Source organism: Gouania willdenowi, chromosome 9 (assembly GCF_900634775.1).
Source record: "Gouania willdenowi chromosome 9, fGouWil2.1, whole genome shotgun sequence".
In the NCBI taxonomy this organism is placed as follows: Eukaryota; Metazoa; Chordata; class Actinopteri; order Blenniiformes; family Gobiesocidae; genus Gouania; species Gouania willdenowi.
The window spans coordinates 38,637,697-38,665,659 of NC_041052.1; the positions used below are offsets into that span (position 1 = coordinate 38,637,697).

At 37.2% G+C, this 27,963-nt stretch overlaps 1 protein-coding gene across 1 annotated transcript; it reads left to right on the plus strand.

Moving 5' to 3' along the window:
- The first annotated feature begins 79 nt into the window (after window positions 1–79).
- On the plus strand, window positions 80–27,824 carry thbs4a (thrombospondin 4a). Its single transcript, XM_028458579.1, has 23 exons — window positions 80–321; window positions 1,407–1,604; window positions 4,462–4,709; window positions 5,493–5,595; window positions 5,671–5,762; window positions 8,027–8,078; window positions 8,161–8,387; window positions 8,457–8,594; window positions 8,670–8,750; window positions 10,778–10,930; window positions 12,264–12,368; window positions 12,443–12,550; window positions 14,209–14,368; window positions 15,054–15,172; window positions 15,245–15,297; window positions 16,961–17,045; window positions 17,120–17,216; window positions 17,276–17,454; window positions 19,813–19,861; window positions 19,940–20,136; window positions 26,207–26,379; window positions 27,303–27,442; window positions 27,516–27,824. The coding sequence occupies exons 1-23, from the start codon at window positions 249–251 to the stop codon at window positions 27,590–27,592; spliced, it is 2,907 nt and encodes a 968-aa protein (XP_028314380.1). The 5' UTR covers window positions 80–248; the 3' UTR covers window positions 27,593–27,824.
- The last annotated feature ends 139 nt before the right edge of the window (window positions 27,825–27,963 follow it).

Here is a 27,963-nt window from a genome sequence, read left to right on the forward strand (position 1 = left end):
ATAGTCTGAACTTCTTTGTTTTTCCAGATGCTGTGACTCATTTTTTCTACTGTTTCTACCAAACGTGAGAAGGCAGCACCAGAACATCCTCAGGGACCACAGCCTCTGAAGGGACACTCCCCTGGCTGTTAAACACCCACATGGACACACCCCCTTTTCCTTCAAACTCTGTCTGTGGACAATAGGTCTGTGGACAATAAGTCTGTGGACACCTCTGAGACTGTGCTGTCCAGTGGGTGAGTGCATCCATGAGGTTTGCAGGTTCTCTCTCCCTGCTGCAGCTTCTGCAGCTGCTGCTCACTGTCACCGCCCAAGGCATTGGTAAGTCCTGTCAGAATGCAATCTGGAAGTTTATTTGCAAATTTTCTGAAATTCCTTTTACATTGTGCATGATTTATTATTTTTATATATTTTGTATTTATTTTATTTGTATGTATTATTGTAGTATTTATGTATTTTTATTATTATATTGTATTTATTATTATGCATACTCGTTCTTTCTCAACTGATCATTGAGGTAAATTAGTTTAATTAGTTTACTCCATCAGAGCATTTTTGTATACTATGTAAAAAGCAATTGTAATTGAGTCATATAGATTTTATTTGCACTTACTGTGAGTTAGAAAGAACACTGCAAAAAATACAAAATTATGCTGATGAAATATGTCAGTTTTTATCTGACATATTTACACTGAGTCACTCTGCATGCATGTGAAATGACTGTTTTAGTAGTTTAACACGCAAAGGCTTAATATAAAGGTTAAATCACATAATAAAGAGTTTGAGTGGAAGCTTTTGCAAGTTTTTCCAGTAAAATATCCATTATCGTGTGTGTCTGCCAAACTTCTCTCTCTCTCTAGTGTGTTTCTGCATGTCAGTGGAAAGAGTTTACTGCTTTTCCCGCTACTCTGTTAAACACAGCACATAACTCAATAAACACACACACACACACACACACGCACGTACAAAATGAAAACAACAGAAGCACCAACATTTCTATTTACAAAAACACAAAACAGCAACAAAAACACACACAATGAGTAAAAACACACACACAAAATGACAACAAAAAACACAAAACTGCAACGTAAACTCAAAAAATCACAACAAAACACACAAGTGACTCCAAAAACACATAAAACAACAACAAAAACACACAGATTCCAAAAACACACACACAAAATTACTCAGAAAATGCACCAAATTGCAACAAAAATATACAAAATGACTAAAAAATACATGAAACAACATAAATATCCTAAAATCACAGGAAAAATTTACAAAACAAGATCACTTAATTATGTCTCTAATGCTTGTGTTTATGTCGGGCCTCTTGTTGTGATGCCTTTTCAAACTAATACTACAGAGCATTTCCAGTCGTTTCTAACTATATCGTCTCCTGTTAGTGTACGAACTGCTGGTGTCTCCGGACTGCCTGCCAGATTTACTTCAAGGAAGCCTAAAAAACAAAGGACGGGATGAAGCGTTCCTGCTGTCGTCTTTCAGGCTCCAGAGTAAAGGCCCCTCCTCCCTGTACAGCATCATCAACCCCAAAGACAACACCAAGTACCTGGAGCTGAGTGTGCAGCCCAAGCTCAGCAAAGGTGGGATCACTAACCCCATACACTCTATAGTAGCAGAAATACAAAGACAACATGATGTGTGAACACCGATTGGCTAAAATCTGCAAAATGGCGGCTCCCACATACTGAATAAAGAGGTGATATTATGAGTATTAGAGGCTAAAAGTTAATATAAATGACAATAGCTAATGACAGTTTTATAATTCAGCTTTGGAATGATCATCTAAAACATGGGTGTCAAACTCAAGGCCCGTAGGCCAAATCCGGCCTGCTAGATCTTACCATTCGGATCATAGGATGATTTTGTTCAAAGGTAAAGTTACACTGAAAATATATCATCATTAAAAATAATCATCACCTATACATTCTATACAATTCCCATAAATTAGATTGAGGGAAAAAAAAGGATATAAATTTAAGAGTCGCTGAAGTCGAGATGGAGAGACTGATACGTGCATCTTATTGCTTTACCGTCATAAAGTAACTAAAGACACGTTTTGTCTGATAAATAACAAATGTATAGGTATCAAAAAGGGTTGTCATTTCAGTCTTGTCAAACTGTTGACATTATTGTCAAAATATCAGGGGTTTCTAATTACCCCTCGGGGATAAATGAAGTTTTCTCTGATTCTGATTGTGATTCTGATATTTAAAGAGTAACTAAACCGCACGACCATTTTTTTTCTGCTGAAAACTTATGTTAATTGTTCCTGATCCAACTCTCAACATTTTACTCAAAGTATTTCAATTTGGCGTATTTTGTTGTAAAATGTCAGAATGACTGCCCTCTATTTGTTCAAACCCTGCTATTACAATCTCATTTTGCTATTGGCTGAGAACAAAATTCTGTGACGTTTTGGGACCATCATGCGTCACAAACAAGCACTGTTAGCCCCGCCCCTTTTATAAAACCTAGCACCTGTGGGCTCTACAATCTGGTGAGTAGGTGGAACTGAGAGAATTGTGAATAGGGAGGTATTGAGTTTTGAGTAGCTAGTTAGCATATTATAGCTTGTTGTTTGGAGATTTTATAGTATAGACTGGGCGTGTCTTAATTGCTCCAGGGGCCCCGCCCATAATCAAGGCAATTTTTTAAATTGCTTAGTGTCAGATCAGCAAAAACCCTGAGGTTTAGTTACACTTTAAATTTGGTGTATTTTGTCGTAAATATGTAAGAGTGACTGCCCTCAATGGGTGGAAACCCAGCTATTATAACCAAATTTTGCTATTGGCTGAGAATGAAGGTTTGTGACGTTTTGGTGGCTTGTTACGTCATGAACCAGCGCTGTTGGCAACGCCCCTTCTATTAGGTGGGCTCTGCAATCTGTGGTGAGTAGGTTGGATTGACAGAATTGTGAATAAACAGGTTTAGTGAGCAATGAGTAGCTAGTTAGCTAGTAGCCAGTAGGCTGCTGTTAGAGAGTGACTGGGCGTGTCTTAACTACTCCAGGAGCCATGCGCATAATCAAGATATTCTGGATACTGTCAGTGAAATAATCTCAATGGCTCTCATTTATCAACCTTGAGTGAAAACGGGTGCAAATCTGTGCGCACATTGTGTCATACGACAGGACCAACGTGTGATTCATCAAACATTCGTATTTGACCAATCACAGCACACCAATGATTGGGTGTTGATGAATGCGGCGGCTGAATTCGATCGATAATAACTTGTTATGCCCTCCTGTTTTTGGAGGCTCCGCCCACTGAGGTCCAACAAGAAAAGAAGCATTTCCAAGATGAAAACTGGCATCCTCACATCTGGGGTGGAGCAATACAAATATGTGCTTTCTGAACGTGTGAAAATTGGACTTAGGAGCTAATGTCAACGCTCTGTGGAAAGGAATCAGCTACCGAGCAGGTGAAGTCTGCCCCCCTGTGTGCGCTGCAAGTAACTTCACAACAGAGATCCTGGAGACACGCATGGATATGGCATTTATACTGGCCTTAGTTATCCGCACGCTTTAGGCAATAAATAACGCGTTAAAAGAAATGACTAAATGTTGTCCCATCTGTGTTTATTAGGCCTGAATGTTTGTCTGCTTATGCTTAAATGACAGCTGAGAATACTTTATTTTCAGTCTCAGTCAGATTTTGATGTGTTGTACCACAAATACACACACTTAGATTTGCGTACACAAGGTCAAACCTGACGTTAGAACTGACCGTAGCGTACACTCACGTCAGAATTGTTAAATACCGAAGCTTGCGTGAATTTGGATGAGATCCGAACGTGCTCGGCCATTTTTGTAGTTTGATAGAAGAGATATGGCTATGTAGCGGCGCATAAACTTTTTATTCACACGTTATTTACAAAATGTCAACAACAGAAGACTTGTCCATCCAGCCTTACATGTTCCAGCCAGAGTCTGACCCGGCGGAGCGAGAAAAAATAAAACTCAACCAGGCACTTTGAAAAGGTTCTGATGCTGGGAGACGGTGTAATGAAGCGTGTGGGTTACTACATCCAACAACCGAACAGTTGGACTTATCCTTTCGTAACTTCGGCATCATTGAGCTTGGACTACAAAATAAAAGCGAGAAATAAAAATGGCGGATTGCTCGAAGTGTTGGACCTGGAGTTGATGTCCTAATTTGGCAGTTCCGCTGCAAATACTGTGACGTTATTGTTCAAAAAACGTAATAGAGAATAGAAACATCGAAACAGATTGAAAAATATGAGCAAAACAGAACATAAAGATATCAACGGAGCACCTGAAGAGACTAATTTGATTTTTTCTGTACTTCTAAACACTCTAAATATACAACCAAAAAGTGGACTTAGCATGATATGTCCCCTTTAAATGAGAGCTAAAGCGCCTTCATGTGATTGGTTGGTGTCAGACTCTCACTCCTTCGTCGTGTCCTCACTCTGCAGTGACTGTCCGCTACATGAAGAGCGATGGCAGGTTCAGCACGACCAGCTTCATCCACGGTTCCCTGGCAGATGGGCGTGACCACCATGTCATACTCCATGGATCCGGGCTTCAGCGAGGCCCCCCTCGTCTCAACATCTACGTGGACTGTGTTCTGGCTCACACTTTAGACGATCTGCCCGCTGCGTTCGGGTCACTTCCTGCTGGTTCCAACAAAGTGGCCCTGAGGACCCTGCAGGCGGGTGGGCGGGTGAGAGTAGGGTTGGGATCAATTACATTTTTCAATTACAATTACGTCATCAATTATCCATGTTCAATTATGATCACAGTGACCAGCATGTTTTCCAGTTATAAGTAAAATTTCAATTATTTCTTCCCCCTGAAAGTCAATTACAATCACATTCTCAATTACTAAAGTTCCATTACAATTGAGCCGATGACATAAAACGTGAGCTTCTTCTTGTGTTAGCTTTCTGTTAGAATCTCTTAGTTTTACCTCATGTCCTAAATCAACTACAAAATACACCCACACATGTTATCTATCATCTAATTTGTTTCTCATCTCTTTGTTACCTTGTTAGGCTTCCTTATCAGGAAAATATTGGTATTAATGTTTTTGGTGTTGGCGTCTGAGCCTTTTTTTCTGTCAGTATATTCCTTGATTTCATTTTTATTTTATTTTTTAGATGATAAATGATCCTGAAGAGAACAGGTTGTAGGAAAAGTTGATATGAAGCATATTTTATTGATTGTTAACAATGTATGTGTAAGAAATAGAACTATAACATGGTTCACCAGGTTTGCATTTAATTACAAATACAATTCAGTTATGATTACAACAGCAGCAGACTTTTAAAATTACAATTCCAACTATAATTACTCAATAATTGTAATTAATTATCAATTACGCAATTATGCAATTTATAATTGACCCCAACCCTAAAGAGAGCAGAGACACCAGCAGCAGATATCTACAGTAATTGATGATCCCACAGTAATTGATCAGTGTGATCAGCTGTGATATTTCTCTAAGGATGAACTGACGGATCTGAAGCTGGTGATTGAGGACACCATAGACAACGTTGCCACTCTGCAGGACTGCAACATAGACTCGCCTGAATCCCTGCAGCTGTTGGGTGAGAATCATGCTGCACGTGCACGCTCGCATCAGGAAGCACAGCTGATCAGTGGGACCTGAACCCCCTCCTCAGGTGTGCAGGGAGGCCATGTGACGAGAGACCACACCACCATGGACCAGCTGAAGAGCATGATGGCTGAGATGAAGCAGCTGCTCCATCAGCAGGTGAGAACTCAGCTACTCATCCCATAAAATCCCATCCCATAATTTGGATTATTGAAATGATTTGATTGGATGTGATTCAAGAAGTTTTTCATGGTTTTTCACACGAAACGTACACTTTTGTGTGTTATTGTGATTGATAATGCTGGGTTCCAGGCCCGCTCAGAACTTGGAACGTCCTAGTTGTTTTGTGTATTTTTCACAATTTTTGGATTAATTTTGTGTTATTGTTGCTCTTTTGTGCGTTTTTGTGATCGTTGTGTGGTTTTCGGAGCCATTTTACAAGTTTTTAGAATAATTTAGCGTGTGGATATGAGGGCCGTGTGTGTGTGTGTGTGTGTGTGTGTGTGTGTGTGTGTGTGTGTGTGTGTGTGTGTGTGTGTGTGTGTGTGTGTGTGTGTGTGTGTGTGTGTGTTATTGTGATGGATAATGCTGCGTTCAAATCCGCTCAGAACTTGGACCGTCCCTGTTGTTTTGTGTATTTTTTATCTGGTTTGTTGTGTTTTTTTTTTTGTTTTTTTACATGTTTTTTTTTGCTCTTTTGTGTATTTTTGTGGTCGTGTTTGATGCCGTGTCATTTTGTTTGTTTTTGTTATTTCTGAAATGTTTTTCCATCATTTTGTGTGTTTTTAGAACAATTTAGTGTGTGTACTTTGGGGCCCCACACAATTCGACAGAGGGCCGTATGTGTGTGTGTGTGTGTGTGGGTTGTGTGTTATTTAAACTGTAATTTTTCAGAATAGCTTTTTATTTAATTGGCCACACAAGCTAACATAATTTAGCACATTTCAGCAACAAGGCCTTGAAAGTTGATTGACGTAAACCAGGGGTCACCAACCTTTCTGAAACTGGGAGTTACTTCAAAGGTACTGAATAATCTGAAGGGCTACTGGTTTGATATACACTTCTTAAATACAACATTTTAACATTTTCACTTTAATTAAAGGGTAAGATAATAAGAAAAACTAGCAGTAACTTAAAAAGGTAAGAAATGTTTCAAAGTGCAACATGTTTTTTTCTTAAATCATGCAATTGTTTCATTTTCATTACATTTCATGGGAAATCTTTATGTTCCTATTAACTAGCCACTAACTAACAACTTTTTAACTAATCGTAAAACATGTCAAATTAGTACAATTTCACTATTTTTGTAATATTTCAGATAAATCCAAAATCTTATCTGCAACACGTTAAAGAAGCATTTTCAATTTAAATTTAAATTTGAAAATGAATGAATGATATAAATATAGACTATTACTGTCACTGTAATCTCCAATTCTAAGTGTATTTTATTTCCTGATTTTTAAGGCTTTTAATCAATGTTTTACTACTAACGGGTTTCTTCACTGGTGCCATTATTGTGCGACGTCAGAGAACTGATTCCAGAAGAAGTTGGGGTAAATTTTACCCCCGACTCGAGGGCGACCGTGGCTCAGGTGGTAGTGGGTCGTCCTCTGATCGAGAGGTTGGGGGTTCGATCCCAGTACCTGACTATGTGTCGAAGTGTCCTTGGGCAAGACACTGAACCCTAAGTTGCTCCCAGTGGTCGACTAGCACCTTGCATGGCAGTCCTGTCCCACTGGTGTGTGAATGTGAGAGTGATTGGGTGAATGAGCTGATGTGTAAAGCGCTTTGAGACTGTTTCAGTGGTGATAAAGCGCTATATAAAATCAAGTCCATTTACCATTTACCAAGTGGGAGCTCCAACATCTGGTGGCGTTCCAAGTCACGTTTCCAAGTAGGAGGTCAGAAAACCCTGAGTTCAGAGTTGCCTGGAATGCAGCATTGGCCTTGCCACTCTAATAGAATAGACCACATGTTTCAAAATCATGGCCCAGGAGCCAAATGTGGCCATTTACAGCACCCAGTGTGTCCCTTAGGAGAAAGAAAAATGACAGAAAACATGAAACATTGTGTGAATGACCAAATAATTCAGTTGTAGATATTTCAGTGCCTCAAAATACACACATTCAATGAAACTATACTATATTTGGAGGGCTCACAGTATTCTCATTCTTATATAACATTATGGTAGACATTTTTTTATCTCAAATTGTGGAAAGAAATATAGATTTAAAGAAATATAGATTTTCCCAAAATCTATTATTCAACAGAATTTCCCCAAGTTCATTAAAAATGTGGTTTTTATATCATTTATACATTAAAGTCCAAGTTAGGGCACATTAAAGTTGAAACTTGTTTGCCTGCCTAAAATCTTCTTCTTGAGTAGAAGGTAAAGTAAACGTACTTTCTTTCTTTTATCTCAGATTAAAGAGACGACCTTCCTGAGGAACACTATAGCCGAGTGTCTGGCCTGTGGTAAGCAGTGAACCCTGTAGAGAGTCCTTCCCTTCCATGGGGAGTTTATGTGAATCTTTCTGCTCCTGTTTGGGTGTCCCAGGTCTCGGAGGCAGCCCGACCAACCCTAACCCCAACTCTAACCCCAACCCCAACCCAGGTCCAGGCCCCGGGGTGATCAAAGTGCCCCTGGGGGCTCAAACGTCGTGCCCGGCGGGGACGTGTTTCAGACAGAGCATGTGTGTCCCCTTGGAGACGGGGGGCTTCAGCTGCGCCCCCTGCCCTGATGGCTTAACTGGAGACGGAGTGCACTGCGATGATGTGGACGAGGTACGCTCTGCGTTGTGTAAACAGGAAGTGACCGTGCATTAATCTGTCGACACATGTTGTGTGTTTCAGTGCAAGTTTAATCCATGTTTTCCTGGTGTGCGATGTGTCAACACGGCTCCTGGTTTCCGTTGTGACAAATGTCCATTAGGATACACGGGACCAGAGCTGACTGGAGTGGGCGTGTCTTACGCTCAAACTAACAAGCAGGTACGACACGTGATGGAGAGCTGAGACGTCATTTATTTCTTTTGAAATTATTTCAATAACATCCTTCCTCCTCAGGTGTGTGATGACTTGGATGAGTGTTTGAGTCCACCGGACAATGGCGGCTGCACTCCAAACTCCTACTGCTACAACACCATGGTGAGACCTTTACTGAGCAGTCCAACAGCAGGACACTGTGTGTGCATTTGTGGAATCATTTGGTGTGTTTGTGAGGTTATTTGGTGTGTTTGTGAGGTTATTTGGTGTTTGTGAAGTTATTGGTGTGTTTGTGAGGTTATTTGGTGTTTGTGAAGTTATTGGTGTGTTTGTGGAGTTATTTGGTGTGTTTGTGAAGTCATTGGTGTGTTTTTGGAGTTATTTGGTGTGTTTGTGGAGTTATTTGGTGTGTTTGTGGAGTTATTTGGTGTGTTTGTGAAGTCATTGGTGTGTTTGTGGAGTTATTTGGTGTGTTTGTGGAGTTATTTGGTGTTTGTGAAGTCATTGGTGTGTTTTTGGAGTTATTTGGTGTGTTTGTGAAGTCATTGGTGTGTTTTTGGAGTTATTTGGTGTGTTTGTGAAGTTATTTGGTGTGTTTGTGAAGTTATTTGGTGTTTGTGAAGTTATTGGTGTGTTTGTGAGGTTATTTGGTGTTTGTGAAGTCATTGGTGTGTTTGTGAAGTTATTTGGTGTGTTTGTGAAGTTATTTGGTGTTTGTGAAGTTATTGGTGTGTTTGTGAGGTTATTTGGTGTTTGTGAAGTCATTGGTGTGTTTGTGGAGTTATTTGGTGTGTTTGTGAAGTTATTTGGTGTGTTTGTGAGGTTATTTGGTGTTTGTGAAGTTATTGGTGTGTTTGTGGAGTTATTTGGTGTGTTTGTGAAGTCATTGGTGTGTTTTTGGAGTTATTTGGTGTGTTTGTGAAGTCATTGGTGTGTTTGTGGAGTTATTTGGTGTGTTTGTGAAGTCATTGGTGTGTTTTTGGAGTTATTTGGTGTGTTTGTGGAGTTATTTGGTGTGTTTGTGGAGTTATTTGGTGTGTTTGTGAAGTCATTGGTGTGTTTGTGGAGTTATTTGGTGTGTTTGTGAAGTTATTTGGTGTGTTTGTGAAGTTATTTGGTGTTTGTGAAGTTATTGGTGTGTTTGTGAGGTTATTGGTGTGTTTGTGAGGTTATTTGGTGTGTTTGTGAAGTCATTGGTGTGTTTGTGGAGTTATTTGGTGTGTTTGTGAAGTTATTTGGTGTGTTTGTGAGGTTATTTGGTGTGTTTGTGAGGTTATTTGGTGTGTTTGTGAAGTCATTGGTGTGTTTGTGGAGTTATTTAGTGTGTTTGTGAAGTCATTGGTGTGTTTGTGAGGTTATTTGGTGTGTTTGTGGAGTTATTTGGTGTTTGTGAAGTTATTTGGTGTGTTTGTGGTGTCATTATGTGTGTTTGTGGTGTCACTGACTGTCATTTATCAACCTTGCGTGACAACGGGTGTAAATTTGAGTTCACATTTGCTCGTACGACAGGACCAACGTATGATTTATGAAACATTCGTATCTGACCAATCCCAGCGTTGATAAATCTGGCGGCTGAATTTGGTCATCTTTAACTTGTTGAGCCCTCCTGTTTTCGGAGGCCCCGCCCACTGAGGTCAAAAAAGAAACAAAGCTTTTTTAAGATGAAAATCGGCATCCTTACATCTGAGGTGGAACAAAACAAAGATGTCATTTTTGAACGTGTTAAAACTGGACTTAAAGGTAGGGTAGGCGATTTTTGCCTTTATCCCCCTCCCCCTCCCCTCTGTGCTCCGTCTCACTCACATGCATGCGCACAGCTGCTGCTTCATACGTATAAAGCGAATGGGGACATTTTTTGATCCTGCGGACCCTGCGATACATTTCGTACGGCAGTTGCGTCCGGTGCTGCAGAAGACGCTTTCGGTGTGAAGAGCAGCATAACAGACACAGTGTTTGTTTTAATTTTTGTGTGTTTAATTTATTGTAGTTTAGAGTCATTTTGTGTCTTTTTGTTATTCTGTTTGTTTTTCTGTCATTTTGTTGTGTTTCTGTTGCAGTTTAGTGTTATTTGGAGTCATGTTTTTGTGTTATTGGACTCATTTTTATCTTTTTTTGTTGCTGTTGTGCGTGTTTTATGATGTTTTGTAGCAGCATGTGTGTGTGTTCCTGACTTGGTGCTGTGCTCACAGGGATCCTTCCAATGTGGCGAGTGCAAAGCCGGCTTCACAGGCGACCAAGTGACAGGCTGCCAGGGAAGCAGACTGTGTCCCAATGGAAAACCTAATCCCTGTAACGCCCACGCTGAGTGTGTGGTGGAGAGAGATGGAAGCATCAGCTGTTTGGTAGGACTCAACCACAAGTAGAACAACTGAGTCTAAATCATTAACCTTTATCACAGCGAGGCCACAAACATGATGGGACTGTATCCAGGGTTAGGGTCAATTACATTTGTCAATTATAATTACGTCTTCAATTATTCACGTTCAATTACAACTCAATTATGATTATGGGGACCAACATTTTTTACACTTAAAAAAAGAGATCTATCATTCACTTTGTTTTTCATCTCTTGGTTTCCTTGTTATCCATGAAAATATTGGTAATAATGTTTTTGGTGTGGATTTCATTTTAATATTAAAATGATCTTTAAGAGAACTGACAGATAAACTTGATATGACATATTTTACTGATTGTTCACTACGTATGTGTAAACCAAATACTGATTACATTTTCACCCCAGTTTAAGTTGTGCTCATCATATTTGAACTGTAGTTTTTAGGGTCTTATGACAGCCTTATCTCAGAAAAAAAAAAATCCAAAATTGTTCCATATTTATATTTTGGCGTTTTTATACACCCAATCATGATTGCAACAGATTTTGTCAAATACACTTACAAGTATAATTGTGAATTGATCCCAACTCTGACTGTATCTGATCTGAGGGTCACATGATCAACATTCAGAATAACGACCGATCAGAGCATTAACAGTTTGTGTTTTTGTTTTGTTTCCTATAATTTTGATATATTTTCTTTTTTTGTTTTGTTGTCATGAAGTAATTTTGAGTGTTTATGTTACTGTCTTCTGCATTTTTGTAATAATTTTATGCTTTTTGTTGTAGTTTTGTGGTTTAATTTTTATTTTTGTTTTTGTTAATTTGTTAATTTTGTCATTTTGTGGGTTTTTTGTTTCAGTTTTGTGTTTTTTGCAGTTATGTGTTTTTTTTGCTGTCATTTTCTGTGTTTTTGGAGCCATTTTTTGCATTTTTTGTTGCCGTTTTGTGTTTTTTTTTGCTATTATGTCTATTATTGTTATTTTTCTGTCATTTTCTGTGGTTTTGTTGTCATTTTGTGGGTTTTTATTGACATTTTACTGTCTGTGCTTCATTGGTTTTTTTCCTCACATTTTGTCTTTTTGGGCTTTAACTTTCATTTTGTGTGTTTTTGGAATGATTTTGTGTGTTTTTATGGACTTTTTTTGTGCTTCATTGGTTTTCTTCTCCAATTTTGTGTGTTTTTGTTGTCATTTTTTGTCTTTTTTGTTGCCGTTTTGTGTGCTTTTTGGGTTTTTTCCTCTGGTTTTGTGTATTTTTGAGTCCTTCGGTGCAGTTGATTTGGGGGCCCCGTTGCCTGCTGCCTGCTCTAATGTTTCTTCCATCTCTGTCTGTGATGTCAGTGTGGTGTTGGCTGGGCCGGCAGTGGCTACGTGTGTGGAAAGGACACAGACATTGATGGTTATCCTGATGTGAAGCTCCAATGCAGCGAGAGAAGCTGTTTACAGGTGCTCACCTCTGCATCTCTGCCCTCTTGTCTGTGTCACTCTGTGACAGACGCTCCTTCATTCATCGTTTACAGGACAACTGTGTGTTTGTGCCCAACTCCGGCCAAGAGGACGCAGACAGGGATGGAGTGGGAGACGCCTGTGATAATGACGCAGATAATGATGGCATTCGTAATGACGACGTAGGTGACATCATTTCAGTGACACCTCAGTAGATAAGCCTTTAAAAGAAGCATGCAAACTAAATATGATCAACTATATGGGCTGCCGAATGTAAAACCTCAGCCACTGTTTCATAGCCGACATGTTTTGAATATTTAGCTCACTTTTCTGTCATTTGAGACAAATTTATGTAAAACAGCATGTTACATATCATTGTTAGAAATGTGTAAACATGAAAAATAAATCTAAATGTTAATGTTAAATCTAAATGTAAAAGTTCAATCTAAATGTTAAATCTAAATCTAAGTGTTGAATCTAAAGCAAAATGTTAAATATAAATGTTAATTCGGTCACCAAATGTAAAGCTAAATATTTAGATATTATACAAAGTGGGCTGGCCAGAGCCTGTCGATCAACTGCGGCTCAGTAAGTGGTGGGGTGTGTGGAGTGTGAGCGGGGCCTCATGATTGACAGGTGCTGACCTGCCCACTTCACATAATTTCTAAACATTTAGCTTTTCACTTGGCGACCGATTTAACATTTAGATATAAATTTAACATTTAGATTTACATTAACATGTAGATTTAAAATTTACATTTAGATTTATTTTTTATGTGTACACATTGTTAACAATGACATAAAACATGCTGTTTTACATGAATTTATGTCTCAAATGAAAGAAAAATTAGCTAAATCTGTTAGTTATGAAAAAGAAACCGAGTTTTTACATTCAGCACACCATACAACTATTGGTTTTCATCATGTTTTTACATCACAATGTATCAGTCATCTTCATGTGTAGCTCAAAAACACATGTTCACATTAGTCACAATAACAATGTTGCAAGAAACTAATAAGACACTAAAAATAAAGTGGCTTTTATTAGTGAATGTTATTATTACTGTATGGAGAGCTGAATGTAAAAACATTACTTTTTCATATTTAGCTAATATTACATGTAATTGTCAACAATATATTTATATGTAAAAATATATGTAATTTAAATGCAATGTATTTAAATGTAAACATGAAATTTGAATTCAAAAACTAAATTGAAATATTAAATGATTAATTTAAATACAAATGATAAATTTAAATACATTTGATTCTAAATTATAATTAATAATTTATCATAATTTATCTTTCATTTAAATCAAATTTTAAACATAGCATTTGAATTTAAATCTAAATTTCAAATTCAACATTTAAATTTAAATCTAAATGTTAATTTTAAATGTTAAATTTAAGTGCAAATACATTTTCAAGATTTAAATTAGATTAAATTAGATTAAGAAATTCGATCTGAATGTTAAATTTAAATCTAAATGTAAAATGTATATGTTAAACTGAAATCTAAATTTTAAAATAAATGTTACATTTAAATCTAAATGCTATTATTACATCAAAAATATTTAAGTAAAATTTTAATCTTAATGTTAAATTTGAGTCTAAGTTTTACATTTAAATGCTAATGTTAAATTTAAATGTAATAAGGAAATAGATTTAAATCTAAATGGTAAATTTAAATCAATTTTAATCCAAATGGTAAATTTAGGTGATGTGTTGCTGATAGTAAACCTAAATATTTAGGTGCACGAAAACATGTATTTACAGTAAGTTATCATTATTATTATTAATAATAATAATAATAATAATAGAATTTGTGCTTGTGTTTCAGGATAACTGCTTGCTGATTCCTAACGTGCAGCAGAAAAACAGCGATAAGGATCTTTTTGGCGACGCCTGCGACAACTGCAAAATGATTGAAAACCCGTCCCAGAGAGACACGGATCAGGACGGCTTAGGGGACGAGTGTGACGACGACATGGACGGAGACGGTAAGACTCAGGTTGGACCACAATGTGATCACAGCAAACAGAGAATGGAAAATATAAATATGAATGCAAATGTTCATCAAATACACATTTTGTTCCCCTGCATATTTACTCTTTTCTGGGATGATATTTAATCTAAATATAACTACATTATTAAACATTTACTGAAGCTACAAAAAGAAAAACTTTTGAACAGTAAAAAAATATGCAGGACAAATTAAATCCATGCATACTTTTGATTTTCTCATTCAGTTTTATTTCAAATGAATGCTTGTTAAAGTCAAAATATTTCATCCTATTCTCAAATTTAAGTATTTCTTTTATTTTCATAAATCTGATTCTGACAGGTGACTTTCTGAACATTTTACTTAATGTTTCTAGTCCCAGAAGGATTTTAGTTGACTTCTTTAATTATGCAAATGTATTTCTTATTTTTATTGTGACAAACACTTCAGTGGGTATTATTGCTGTTTCTTTAGCTTGTGATCTCTTATGTTGTGTTGGATGATTGGACTGGCTTTAGGGGCCGTTTTCCTCTCATTGCTGAACGCTTGCTCATGTCTGACTTCTCCAAAGTGTTTTTCCAAAGGATTCTCTGGCAGACACTGAAACCCACTGGAAACTGTTCCACCTTTGCCTGAAACCTGTTCTATATATGAGCCATCTGCTCATAACTCTTTGTTTCCAGGCTTGAAAAACCCTGTGGACAACTGCCCGAGGGTCCCCAACCCGGGGCAGGGGGACAAAGACAAGGACAGGGTGGGGGACGCCTGTGACAGCTGCCCTAATGTCTTCAACCCAAACCAGGTGAGACCACCAGCCTGATTGGATGTCCTGCTGACTCAGCTTTGACCCCGCCCCTCCTCTCTCTCTCTGCAGTCGGACTCAGACGACGACCTCGTGGGGGACATGTGTGATGATAACTTTGACACGTAGGTCTGAGATGCAGCAGAGATGGACCACTTTGATCACTAACGTGATTAGATCTGATCTGAGGGTTACATGACCAATATTTATGTAAACGTTTAGAACTAGAATATTATGCAGGTGTTGGCCCGTGCATTAGCATTAGCATTCAAGTATATCCAACTGCAGCTGCGGGTACAGTGCAAGCGACGCCCCTTAAAAGAAGGGTTAGGTTAGGGTTAGAAAATAAGGAAGGTAAATATTGCAAAGTTCCAAATTTGTCAGAACAGTGGAGGCGGAAGCGGTAGTTCGTCCTCCAGTGGGTGGCAGTAATGCACTAAAACCACCTTAAAACCTCAAGAAGAAGAAGAAGAAGAATAACAGTGGAGGGCAGCATTACACTATACAGTGTACAGCCTGCCGGAAAGCCGATATAAGAAGAACCCTAACTCTTAGTATAGCATTAGCTAACATTAGCATTAACTAATTTTAGCATTACCCTAATGTTTGCATTAGCCTATAATTAGCATTAACCAAGCAATAGCATTAACCAAGCAATAGCATTAACCAAGCAATAGCATTAGCCTAGCATTTACATTAATCTAGCATTAACATTAGCCTAGCAATAGCATCAGCCTGGCATTAAGACTAATTTAGCATTAGCATTAGCTGTGCAATAGCCTAACATTAGTTTATTAATAGTATTCGCCTATCATTAGCACTAACCTAGCATGAGCGTTAGCATTAACCTAGCATCAACACTAACTTAGCATTAGCCAAGCAATAGACCCTTATGACTGACGTCACGGTACATTGACCCAGCGCCATCTTGGAAGATGACGGCCCTATACGGATGCACCTGCGTGGGTGTGTTTACTTGAATAATAGTGTTATTTTTTGACTCATTGAAAGCAGCCCATATGCTAAACAATTGTTGAAGGTCGTCTCCATTTGGCCTCAATAGGTCGGAGGCTAAGGATTATGTTGACACTTTACCAGAAGCTGAGAGAAGTCGGTACAAGGAGAAAGTGGGTCTGATCAGCAGGAATGTCCCGTACAACACCCACACACTGTGTACAGTCTATGGTTTCAAATCCACACGGTGGCTTGTTCTTCCAACATGGCCGAGGGCCGTACATCACGTGACCTGTGAGGTCATGTGGCATTGGTCTATAGCATTAACCTATCATTAGCTAAGCATCAACTTAGCAATACCCTAACATTAGCAATATGATTGAAAAAGGTTGAATTGTGTTGAACGTATTAGCTGAACATGTTAAAGGTTGAATGGTTTGGAGGTAAAAACTGGAGCAGCTGCACTCCAGCTTAACGAGCTGTCCAAAACTCAAAAAGTTTAAATGTTATAAATTATAAAAGTACAAGCATACATCTCAGGAACTTTGTGAAGGTTTCCTACGTCCTCACTAGTAATGACCAATCAGTGCATTAACACAAGAAACAGAGTGTTTCTTTGTTGCCATTTCGTATGTTTCTGTAGTCATTTCCTGTTTTTTTGTGTCATTTTTTGTGTTTTTGCTGCCATTTATTGTATTTTTATTGTCATTTTGTGCATTTCTTTTGCTGTTTGTCTTGCCATATTTATTTTTTCATGTATTTTTCAGTTATTTTGTGTTTATTTTGGAGGCCCTTTGCCAATGTCTGCTGTGCAGTATTTCATTTGTTTTCCAGTGACGGTGATGGACACCAGGACACAAAGGACAACTGTCCCACAGTGATCAACTCTGCACAGTTGGACACGGACAAAGATGGAACGGTTACTATCTCATCCTCACTAATGAATCACACTGATGTTTCTGTTTGTGCTGAGCCTCCTCCTTCTTTTGGTAGGGAGATGAATGTGATGATGATGACGATAACGACGGCATCCTGGATAAAGACGACAACTGCAGAATAGTTTCCAACCCAGACCAGTGGGATTCTGACCGTGAGTGTCTCGCCTCGTCTCTGTGGAATGATTCACTGCAACGTTCAACTGTTTTTCAGAGGACGGCGTGGGAGACGCGTGTGAAGGAGACTTTGACAAAGACAACATCCTGGATCCAATCGACCACTGCCCTGAGAACGCTGAGATCACCCTGACCGACTTCAGAGCCTATCAGACCGTAGTGCTGGACCCAGAGGGAGACTCACAGATCGATCCTCACTGGGTCGTCCTCAACCAGGTGAAGCACACACGGGCAACTGGAGGCCCCACAAAAAGACAACAATAGGGACATAACACACAAAAAGACAACAATAAGAACATAATACACAAAAAGACAATAAAAACACACAAAAAGACAACAATAGGAACATAATACACAAAAAGACAATAAAAACACACAAAAAGACAACAATAAGAACATAATACACAAAAAGACAATAAAAACACACAAAAAGACAACAATAAGAACATAATACACAAAAAGACAATAAAAACACACAAAAAGACAACAATAGGAACATAATACACAAAAAGACAATAAAAACACAAAAAGACAACAATAAACGGTAAATGGACTTGATTTATATAGCGCTTTATCACCACACTGAAGCAGTCTCAAAGCGCTTTACATATCAGCTCATTCACCCATTCACTCTCACATTCACACACCAATGGGACAGGACTGCCATGCAAGGCGCTAGTCGACCGCTGGGAGCAACTTAGGGTTCAGTGTCTTGCCCAAGGACACTTCGACACATAGTCAGGTACTGGGATCGAACCCCCAACCTCTCGATCAGAGGACGACCCACTACCACCTGAGCCACGGTCGCACAAAAAGACAATAAAAACACACAAAAAGACAACAATAGGAACGTAATACACAAAAAGACAATAAAAACACACAAAAAGACAACAATAAGAACATAATACACAAAAAGACAATAGTGGGGACATAATACACAAAAATACAATAAAAACACACAAAAAGACAATAAAAATACATAAAGACAGAAAAACACACACACAAAGCTAATAAAACACACAAAGCTAAAAAAAACAAAACAAAAAAACAGCAAAAACACACATAAAGACAACAAAATAAACAGATTTAAGAAATAATTCACAAAGTGAACATAATACACAAAAAGCCAACAAAAACACAGAAAAGACAACAAAAAACAACAAAACCACACAGAAAGACAACAAAACCACACAGAAAGACAACAAAACAAACAGATTTACCAAAAAAATACACAAAATAACTTCACAAAACGGCAACACACATAATGTCTCCAGACATACAAAATGAGAAAAATACAATAAATGAACAACAACACCACAAAACACAAAACACAAAAAAAAACAGCATTCATTCATTTTCAGACCTTCTTGTTCTTGTTTTTCAGGGTCGCGAGGGTCGACCGGTGTCTATCTCCGGCTCACACTGGGCGTTAGTAGACGGCAAAACAACTAAATAATAAAAATTAAAAAAACACAAAAAAAAGCAACAATTACAAAAATGTTTTTTAAATTAAACAACTTCAGAAATACACAATGACAACAAAAATACATTATTTCAAAAACAGCAAAATGACTCCAGACATGCAAAACCATAAAGTAAAATACACAAAACAACTCCAAAAAACACAGTTTCAACAAAAATTCACAAAAGCACACATAAGAATATAAAAAATATACTAAAAACCCATGAGGACAATACATATATAGAGGATATCTCCAAAAATATACAAAAGTAGGTAACACTTTACTTGAAATTGTATAGACTATTACATTACACTGTCATTATTATTATGACATAAGACCTGTTATTAGCATGGACATGGTGTGATGAAGGCTGTCATTAAGAGTCGTTTGTTACACTAACCCCTAACCCCACTAAATCCCTCCACCTAACCCCAAAAACATAGCCAACGACACTTAATAACAGTCTTCATGACACCTTATTCATGCTAATGACAGATAATAACAGAGTAATGTCAGCCTTAGGTATAAAACTTCAAGTAAAGTGTTACCAAAGAGTACAAGAAAAATACTCAAAACAACAAAAATAAACTAAATTCATCCAAGAACACACAAAACAACAACAATGATAGACAAAATGACAAACAATAATACACAGAATGACTCCTAAAACACAAAATGATTTGATATATCTGTATTTGGAGTGGTGGCCTAGTGGTTAAGGACGCTGGGCTTGTAATCGGAGGGTTGCCGGTTCAAGCCTCACCGGGGCCGTCACTGTGGGATGTTGAGCAAGTCCCTTAACCCCGAACTGCTCCCCAGGCGCCGCAAAATGGCTGCCGACTGCTCCTCAGGGATGGGTTAAGTGCAGAAGACAAATTCCAATAATGTACTAACATTACATGGCCAATTAAAGGCGAAAGCCCGATTTAATCTTAATCTTAATCTTAATTTCTTTGACAAATTGAGAAGCTTTTGTTGTGGTAAGAAAACCTTCTGCACTCAGCAAAGATCTGACGTGCATGTCACTGGTTTCCTATTCACAAAAAACAGAAGCGTTTCTGAGGAATGAGTGCGTTATTATTTGATAGTGAGTTTGTGTGTTTGATGACAGGGAATGGAGATCGTGCAGACCATGAACTCTGACCCCGGCTTAGCTGTGGGTGAGTAAAAACCCCTGCAGATGATTTCCCTTTGTGTCCTTCACCCATTGGTGCGTTTGGTTTGTCTCCCGTCCGTAGGGTACAAAGCTTTCAGCGGAGTGGACTTTGAGGGAACGTTCCACGTGAACACGGTGACAGACGACGACTACGTCGGCTTCATCTTCGGCTACCAGGACTCCTCCTCCTTCTACGTGGTGATGTGGAAACAGACGGAGCAGACGTACTGGCAGGCGGCGCCGTTCAGAGCCGTGGCCGAGCCGGGGATTCAGCTGAAGGTTTGGTTCTGCTCATTCAGGAAGTCGGGCTTACGTCACTGATGACGTTAGCGGTAGTAGAAAAATAAATAGCGGTAGCAGTAGTAAATAAAGTAAACGACTCGTCCGATGACAGAAACGTCTATACAGTAGTCCCTCATTTATCGCGGGGGTTACGTTCTAAAAACAACCTGCAATAGGCAAAATCCACGAAGTCGTCAGCTTTATTTTTTTACTATTATTATACATGTTTTAAGGCTGTAAAACCCCTCATCACACACTTTATACACTTTTCTCAGACAGGAATGAACATTTCTCTCTTGTTTAAACACTCTCAAAGTTCAAAACTTCGTAGATTTTAAAACATAAAACCTGTTTTCAAACATACAGCGCTTCAGAGTCACACTGCTAGCGATCAGACTTTGTTTCCGAACACAATCAGAGTCTTTGTTGACGATGACGTCAGGCCGTCAACACGGACACCGGTCTGTTCAACCATTCAACCATGGAGTAGTAGCTGTGTGTGACCACCTGGAGCTGTATGACACGGCCTTTATAACCAGGACCGGACTAGGCGTGGAGGAGAATCAGCGAGGAGGTGGTAAAAGTTCTCTCTTTAGCGCTGAGCTAGCATAGCATTAGCCGCTAATCACACGGGCTTTTTTCACTGGTGGTTTATGCTTATGAGAGGGGAAAAAGGAGCACAGCTCCTCGCTTCAGCAGACAGTGAAACTCAACAAGTTGGATGTGTCGCTGGTGAATGAACGCAGAATTAGCCAATCAGGACACAGAGCACAATGCGCGTTCATGCGCTGTAAAAAAAAAAATGCATCCATAATTGCACTATAAAAAAATCCCCGAAAGGCGAACCGCGATATAGCGAGGGACTACTGTATTTCAATACAAGAGGGATTTATATCCCGGAATGTTAAATGATCATGTGGTGCGACTGTCTGGACACGATTGCTGCTTCAAAAAATCTTTAAAATAACGCTAAATCTATTCAGTTTTTTTGTTTGCTTTTATGAAATATCACGTAAAGTCCAAAAATACTTTGTTCCTGTACTTAAGTTGTTTTTTCTGGTATCTGTACTTTTACTTTAAGTACTTTTTACTTTTACTACTTACTTTTTTAAACAAATATTTGTACTTTCTACTCCTTACATTTTAAAAATGAGCGCGTTACTTTGAAGACCTTCCAAGATGACGTCACGATGTAAAAAGACGTACAATTTTGGTAGTTTTAATTATTTATTTTTTTTTACAAATTTTATCTATATTGAGCGCTAAATTCTCCAGGCGTTAATAAAACATATTCAATTAATTTCTATGTACCAGTTTTCTACAAGTTCTTAAAGGAGGGGATCATGTTTTTTCCTGGCTCATACCATTCTATAGCAAACTCAAATAAATGTTACCTACATTTTTGGGGGGAAAATGCAAGAAATACTAAAAGAAATTTCCCTCTGTAGCACATCCATTGACACGCAGTTATCTCTCAGCTGTTTGCCGGAGCTGGAAGCGGGGGAGGGGCACGAGTTTTATTTACATTTTTATTTTATTTTTAATTTTTATTTTAATGCGTACATTAATGAGTACAGACAACATAAGCCATGGGTTTTTTTGTTATTTTTTATTCAAGTATCTATATTTCACTTGAGTACTAGATTAGTACTTCACATACCATTAATCACAGTGTACTTTACAATGGATATAAATACAACATATTACCATCTAGAATTAAAACTAAAGCCACTGAGATGCCCCTAAAATTCTCATTTCAGTTCTTAACTGTTCACTTACTCGTTATGAAATGTAGAGCACACGTAAGAATGAGACGTTTTTAGAGACCAGTTTTTACCCATTTCCATCCGTCCTATGAAGAAAAAAATGCGTTTCTTTCTTTTGGGATGATATAATACATACCTCTTCCGTTACAACGAGAGTTAATACGTTGTTAACGTTGTTTTACTTGCAAACAAATATGGCGACGGATGTTGCTAGGCACAAACGTCACAACTATGCCCGACTTCCCAAATCCTTTGTCTGTTGTTTTTCTTTTGGTCCAACATGGCTCTCACTCAGCGTTGGGGTCATTTTTCAATTAAAATTACATCTCCAATTATCCATATTCAATGACAACTCAATTATGATTATGTAACCGGTTCTAAACAAATTTTGTGAAAATTTGAACTCAAGGTCTGGAATCACCACTTACATTAAATGATGTCCTGGTTCAGGGAAAAAAAAAAAAAAAAAAAAAAACATAAACAAATTAGTCTTTGGCTGTAGAAAATGAATGACTTCACACAGATGCACAGACACAAACTGCTTAGGTTGTTATACCAAAATTATAGTTTAACAATTTTCACAAGTTTTTGCATTAACAACATCACAATTAATTCCCCAAAACAAAAATAAAATAAACACTGGCCAGAAAAAATAAATAAATACGCTGCAGCTTTAGTCCCTTTTTGCTGTGCACAACTTTAACTCAGTCCAAAAAAAAAATGTTGAAAAGAAACCAGTTTTTAGTAGGGATGTAACGATTAATCTTAAGGCAGTTAAAAATCGATTCATAGGTATCACGGTTCACATCGATATTCTGAAAATTTCATCGCAGTACTTTTTTAAAACAGCGGAGGGTGCTTTATATATATATATATATATATATATATATGTATATGTATATATATATATATATATATATATATATATATATATATATATATATATATATATATATATTTATATATATATATGTATATGTATATATATATATATATTTATATATATATATGTATATGTATATATATATATATATATATATATATATATATATATTTATCCTTCTCTTGTTTAAAAGTGTTGGCGGCGGGCGGAATCTGCTACTACTTTCTTTCTGGCCGCCTTCTACTCTTAAACATGTTCATAAATGATTCCTTACCCTTTTAGCACCGAAAGAATATCTGTAAAAGTCACGTTTTTCTATTAGCTCTGTCTGCTAGTGCAAAGCATCTCTTCTTCACTGCAAGAATTTCTTCATGCCAACAGACCACTGGGTTACCAGCGCCATCTGCTGGTCCAAACAAATATCTGATGTAAATACAGTGAAATGACTGTTTTTTTTTTTTTTTAAAGTCCAATTGTTAAGGCACAAAATACATTTTCAGTTGCACTTTTAAAAAGAAAAAGAACAATTATGCAGTTTTGCATTGTTTACTACAGAACTGAATTTAAATGAATAGGCTTCTTCTTCATTTGTATTATTCCTTTATTTATTTCATTCAAGATTTTTAGTTAAATTGCATTGTTTTGAATAGTTTATCAAGGGATTCTTTTGACAATGAAAAATAAAAGGAAAATAATACAGTATTTTCACAAAAAAAATAAAGGAATATTTTTCAGTCATTTGTGTACAGTCCCTTTTGTAAAATAAATCGTGAGAGAATCGTATCGTGAACTCAGTATTGTGAATCGAATCGTATCGGGAGTTGAGTGAGTCGTTACATCCCTAGTTTTTAGGAGTGGTTTTCTGAGTCACAGGTGTTGGAAAGATCTTACTAGGTGTAGGAGACATGAAATCCAAGTCCTACTGAAGCACTGAGAATCCGAAACGATTGTCAACTCTACAGCCACGACATTGAACGACATTCAGACTATTCCTGATCATACCTGTCATGTATCCCGTTTTGGCCGGGAAACTCCCGTATTTTACCCCTCTTTCCCGCCATCTTCCCGTATTAGTATTTTCCCGTAAATATCCCGTATTTTAATATAATAATTATTAAAAGATGTCTTACTAAACTGAACGCCGTCAGTAGCCTCACGAGAACTGCCACCTGAAGTAGACTGGGTGGCAATTCTCGCGAGATTAGTGCTGACAGCGGCAATAAACCTGGAAACAACTCAGAAAAGAGATGATGAATGAATGAAGACGTTCTGGTGAAAAAAAACAAAGAACTGGTGTAAATATGTTGTAAAATGTGACATAGAGTTTATCTTCATAAAGACCATCAGGATGTGACACAGTTACACGTTCTGTTAAATTAATAACTGAGATTTTAACGTCACCATGAAAAATCTTCCAATCACAAGCGCCACAAATATACACTGTTTTAAAAAGTGTTAAAGAATGTAAAGTCTGTAATAAACGTGTCTAATAAGTCATTAGTGAATACCAGAGAACCACATGAGTGAGCATGAGAAATTAAAAGAAAATATGTAATAAAAATAAAATGTTAATGTCGAACTTAAAGACAAGCAATGTGAAATTAACAGTATATATGCAACGTGTTGACTTGTATATAAACACTAAGTATATTAAATAAACACATGTGCTTCATATACACATTTATGTTTTTATTTAGGCTGTTTTATAATTTAGGAATTAGGGCTGGGCGATATATCGAGATTCAAGATGTATCGAGTTTTCTATTTTGGCGATATAGAAAACTATATTATTTCATATATATATATATATATATATATATATATATATATATTTATAATAGGGTTATTATTATGTAACAAAATACTAGTTTTAGGAGTCGCTGCTTTTACTTCTCAGAACAACATGTAAAGATCAGTTAGATGATTAATGAGTGTCACATATTGATCAGCTGTTTGTTAATAAATGTCTCTATGTAGCATTTGCATTTTGCATCAGCAAATTTAACCCAGAATTGTTTTTCTGGTCAGACTTTATTTGATAAAATGATCTAAGATTTATATCATATATCACCATTTTGAGAAATATATTGATATATGAGTTTTGGTCTATATCACCAGCCCTAGTAGGAATGTTCACAGCATTTCAATGTCAATTAAGGTTGACCTACCAGATTCTAATCACATAATTGTGTTTAGTAAGTGGTTGATAAGTGGGTATTTTACATTTCTTGTACACTTGTCTTAAAATATAAGGGATACTGGAGCTTGGTTGGGCGGGTGGGACGGCTCGTAGTGGGCGCCAGAAAATTTCCCTTATTTTCAAATCCAAAACTTGACAGGTTTGATGCTGAGTTCAGTATTGCAGAAAAATATCGGAACATTCACTATGGCTTTACAATAATATTTAACATCTTTAACAGAATAGAAAGTTACAGAAAACAATATATATGAGCTTACTTATCATGACAAGTACAAAGTTTCAGACACCACGACAAAAATCCCAGGTTTTGATCTTTTTTTTCTCCTTAGTTTTAAAGAAAGCTGACTATCACTCAACCTCCCTCCACAGTGCACGTGGAAAACCCCACAGTCACACTCCCACCCAGCAGAGTTTGCCCTCAAGTGTCTGTCAACTGCTGTAAAGTGTCGTAAAAAAAAATCTAAAAATTGTCACAAATATATAAACACTGACACACTGACATAGAAAACTTGTACTTTGTTAATGATTTACTGAAAACTTAAATATGTATTTATAAATGCTGAATACTTAACACATCAAATAACAGTAACTTTTAGGTGGGTTACAATTACAATGGCCGGCATTACAATTAAAATTACAATGATTATTTTCCCCCTGAAAGTCAATTACAATTACGTTCTTAATTACTAAAGTTCAAATTCATTTAATCACAATAACTGAATCTTTCATAAATAACCCCATTAAACGTATCACTGCTCTTGTGTTAGCTTTCTGTTAGCATCTCTTATGATAACGGGTCAGTTTGACTCAGGTCTTAAATCAGCTGTAAAATACACTAAAAATATTATTTATCATCTAATTAGTTTTACACCTATTGTTTACCTTGTTAGGCTTCCTTATCCATGGAAATATTGGTATTAATATTTTTGGTTAGGGCGTATGAGCCTTTTTTTCTGTCAGTATACCCCTATATTTATATATATAGAAAATATTTTATTAAGCATATAAATATTATTGTTTGTTATTATTGATTGTTAACTATGCATGTGTAAGCTATAGAACGTAGAACATAGTTCCTGAGTTTTGTGTTTAATGAAATTAGTTTTTATAGAATTTCCATACAGATTTTTTAAATTACAGTTATAATTAATTGTAATTAAATATAAATGACGTGATTACAATCATAATTGACCCCAACCCTGCTCTCCACGTGCACAGGCGGTGAAATCCAGGACGGGTCCTGGTGAGTACATGAGGAACTCTCTGTGGCACACTGGGAACACCTCGGAGCAGGTCCGTCTGCTGTGGAAAGACCCCAGGAACGTAGGATGGAAGGATAAAGTCTCCTATCGCTGGTACCTCCAGCACAGGCCACAGGTTGGATACATCAGGTACACACGCACGCACGCACACACACACACACACACCATCTAATTGTACAACGTACATATGCTAAATTATTCTAAAAACACACAAATGATGGAAAAGCATTTTAAAACTAACGAAAACACACAAAATGACTCCAAAAACTGCACACGACCACAAAAACTCACACAAGAGCAACAAAAACACACAAAATTAATCCAAAAACACATGAAGCAACATAAAAAATACACAAAACAACAAGGACGTTCTGAGTGTCCTGGAACACAGCATTATTCATAACAATAAAACACACACACACACACACACACTTAATGTCAATTACAATTTTTAAATAGCGTTAAGTGTTCAATTACAACTCAATTATGATTAAGTTGACAAGCATTTTTTTTTACAATTAAAATTAAAATAATTATTTTTTCAATTAAAATTATGTTCTCAATTACAAAAGTTCTATTGTAATTAATCACGTTTAATGAGTCAGAAATTAAAACATAGTCTTCTTCTTGTGTTAACTTCTCTTATAACATTTATTAAATCAGCTGTAAAATAAACTAATAAATATCATCTATTAGTGACCTTGTTAGGCTTCCTAATCAATGAAAAATATTGGTATTAATGTTTTTGATGTGGGCGTCTGAGCCTTTTTTGAGTCAGTTTACCCCTAGATTTAAGTTATTTTTAAATGATTCTCAATAAGAAGTGATGAGTAAACAGGATATGAAACATATTTAATAATTGTTAACTACATATGTGTGAACCATAGAACTGTAACATAGTTTCCCATTTTTTTTTAATAGAATTCACATGTCAATTACAATTAGGGAAATTATCTAAACTCAATTATGTTTATGACAGCAAGATTTTTATTTTTACAGTTATAATTACGTCATAATTGTAATTGGCCCCAACGCTACTTCCTATAAACCAGGGCTCGTTTCTATGAGGGCTCTAAGCTGGTGGCAGACACTGGGGTGATACTGGACACCAGTATGAGAGGAGGACGTCTGGGCGTCTTCTGTTTCTCCCAGGAAAACATCATCTGGTCCAACTTAAAGTATCGCTGCAACGGTGAGCATCGCTAACACAACGTTGACCCACAAAAACCCCCTGAGCGTGTTGTTGTTCTTCTTCTTTTCCACAGACGCCATTCCCACTGATTACACGGCCACAGAACAGAGCCCAACTACAGACGGAGACACTGACGGCATGTGGAAATAACGCACACACAGGCCAAAGATGGAGAAAACACTTCCATTGGAGGGAAAGTAGTGTCAGTGAAGCCATTATAAACAGGCGTTCTATGTGCATTATCTCTACGCTTTAACAGGAAATGTTGTTTTACATATTGTACATATAATTTAGGGCATTAAAGCAATGAGGAATGTGCAAAAAAGAAGAAAAGATGGATTCGTTTGAGTGAAGATCATTAAATGTGTCTTTATTATTTTCAGTTTTTTCTTTTTGCATTTTTTAGTCGTGTCTTTTTTTTCTGATTTTTTCAAACACAATCATGTCCTTTTTCGTATTTTTAAAATGCAGTTGTTTCTTTTTACCTTCTTTTTTTTTTTTAGGGACGTCCCGATACAACT

Bases quoted from the DNA above. Each gene is read 5' to 3' on its own strand.
- thbs4a (XM_028458579.1), top strand. From the start codon at position 249: ATGAGGTTTGCAGGTTCTCTCTCCCTGCTGCAGCTTCTGCAGCTGCTG. The intron at 17,455-19,812 runs GTGAAGCACACA...GTTTGATGACAG, and splicing joins ACTGGGTCGTCCTCAACCAG to GGAATGGAGATCGTGCAGAC. The intron at 20,137-26,206 runs GTTTGGTTCTGC...CCACGTGCACAG, and splicing joins AGCCGGGGATTCAGCTGAAG to GCGGTGAAATCCAGGACGGG.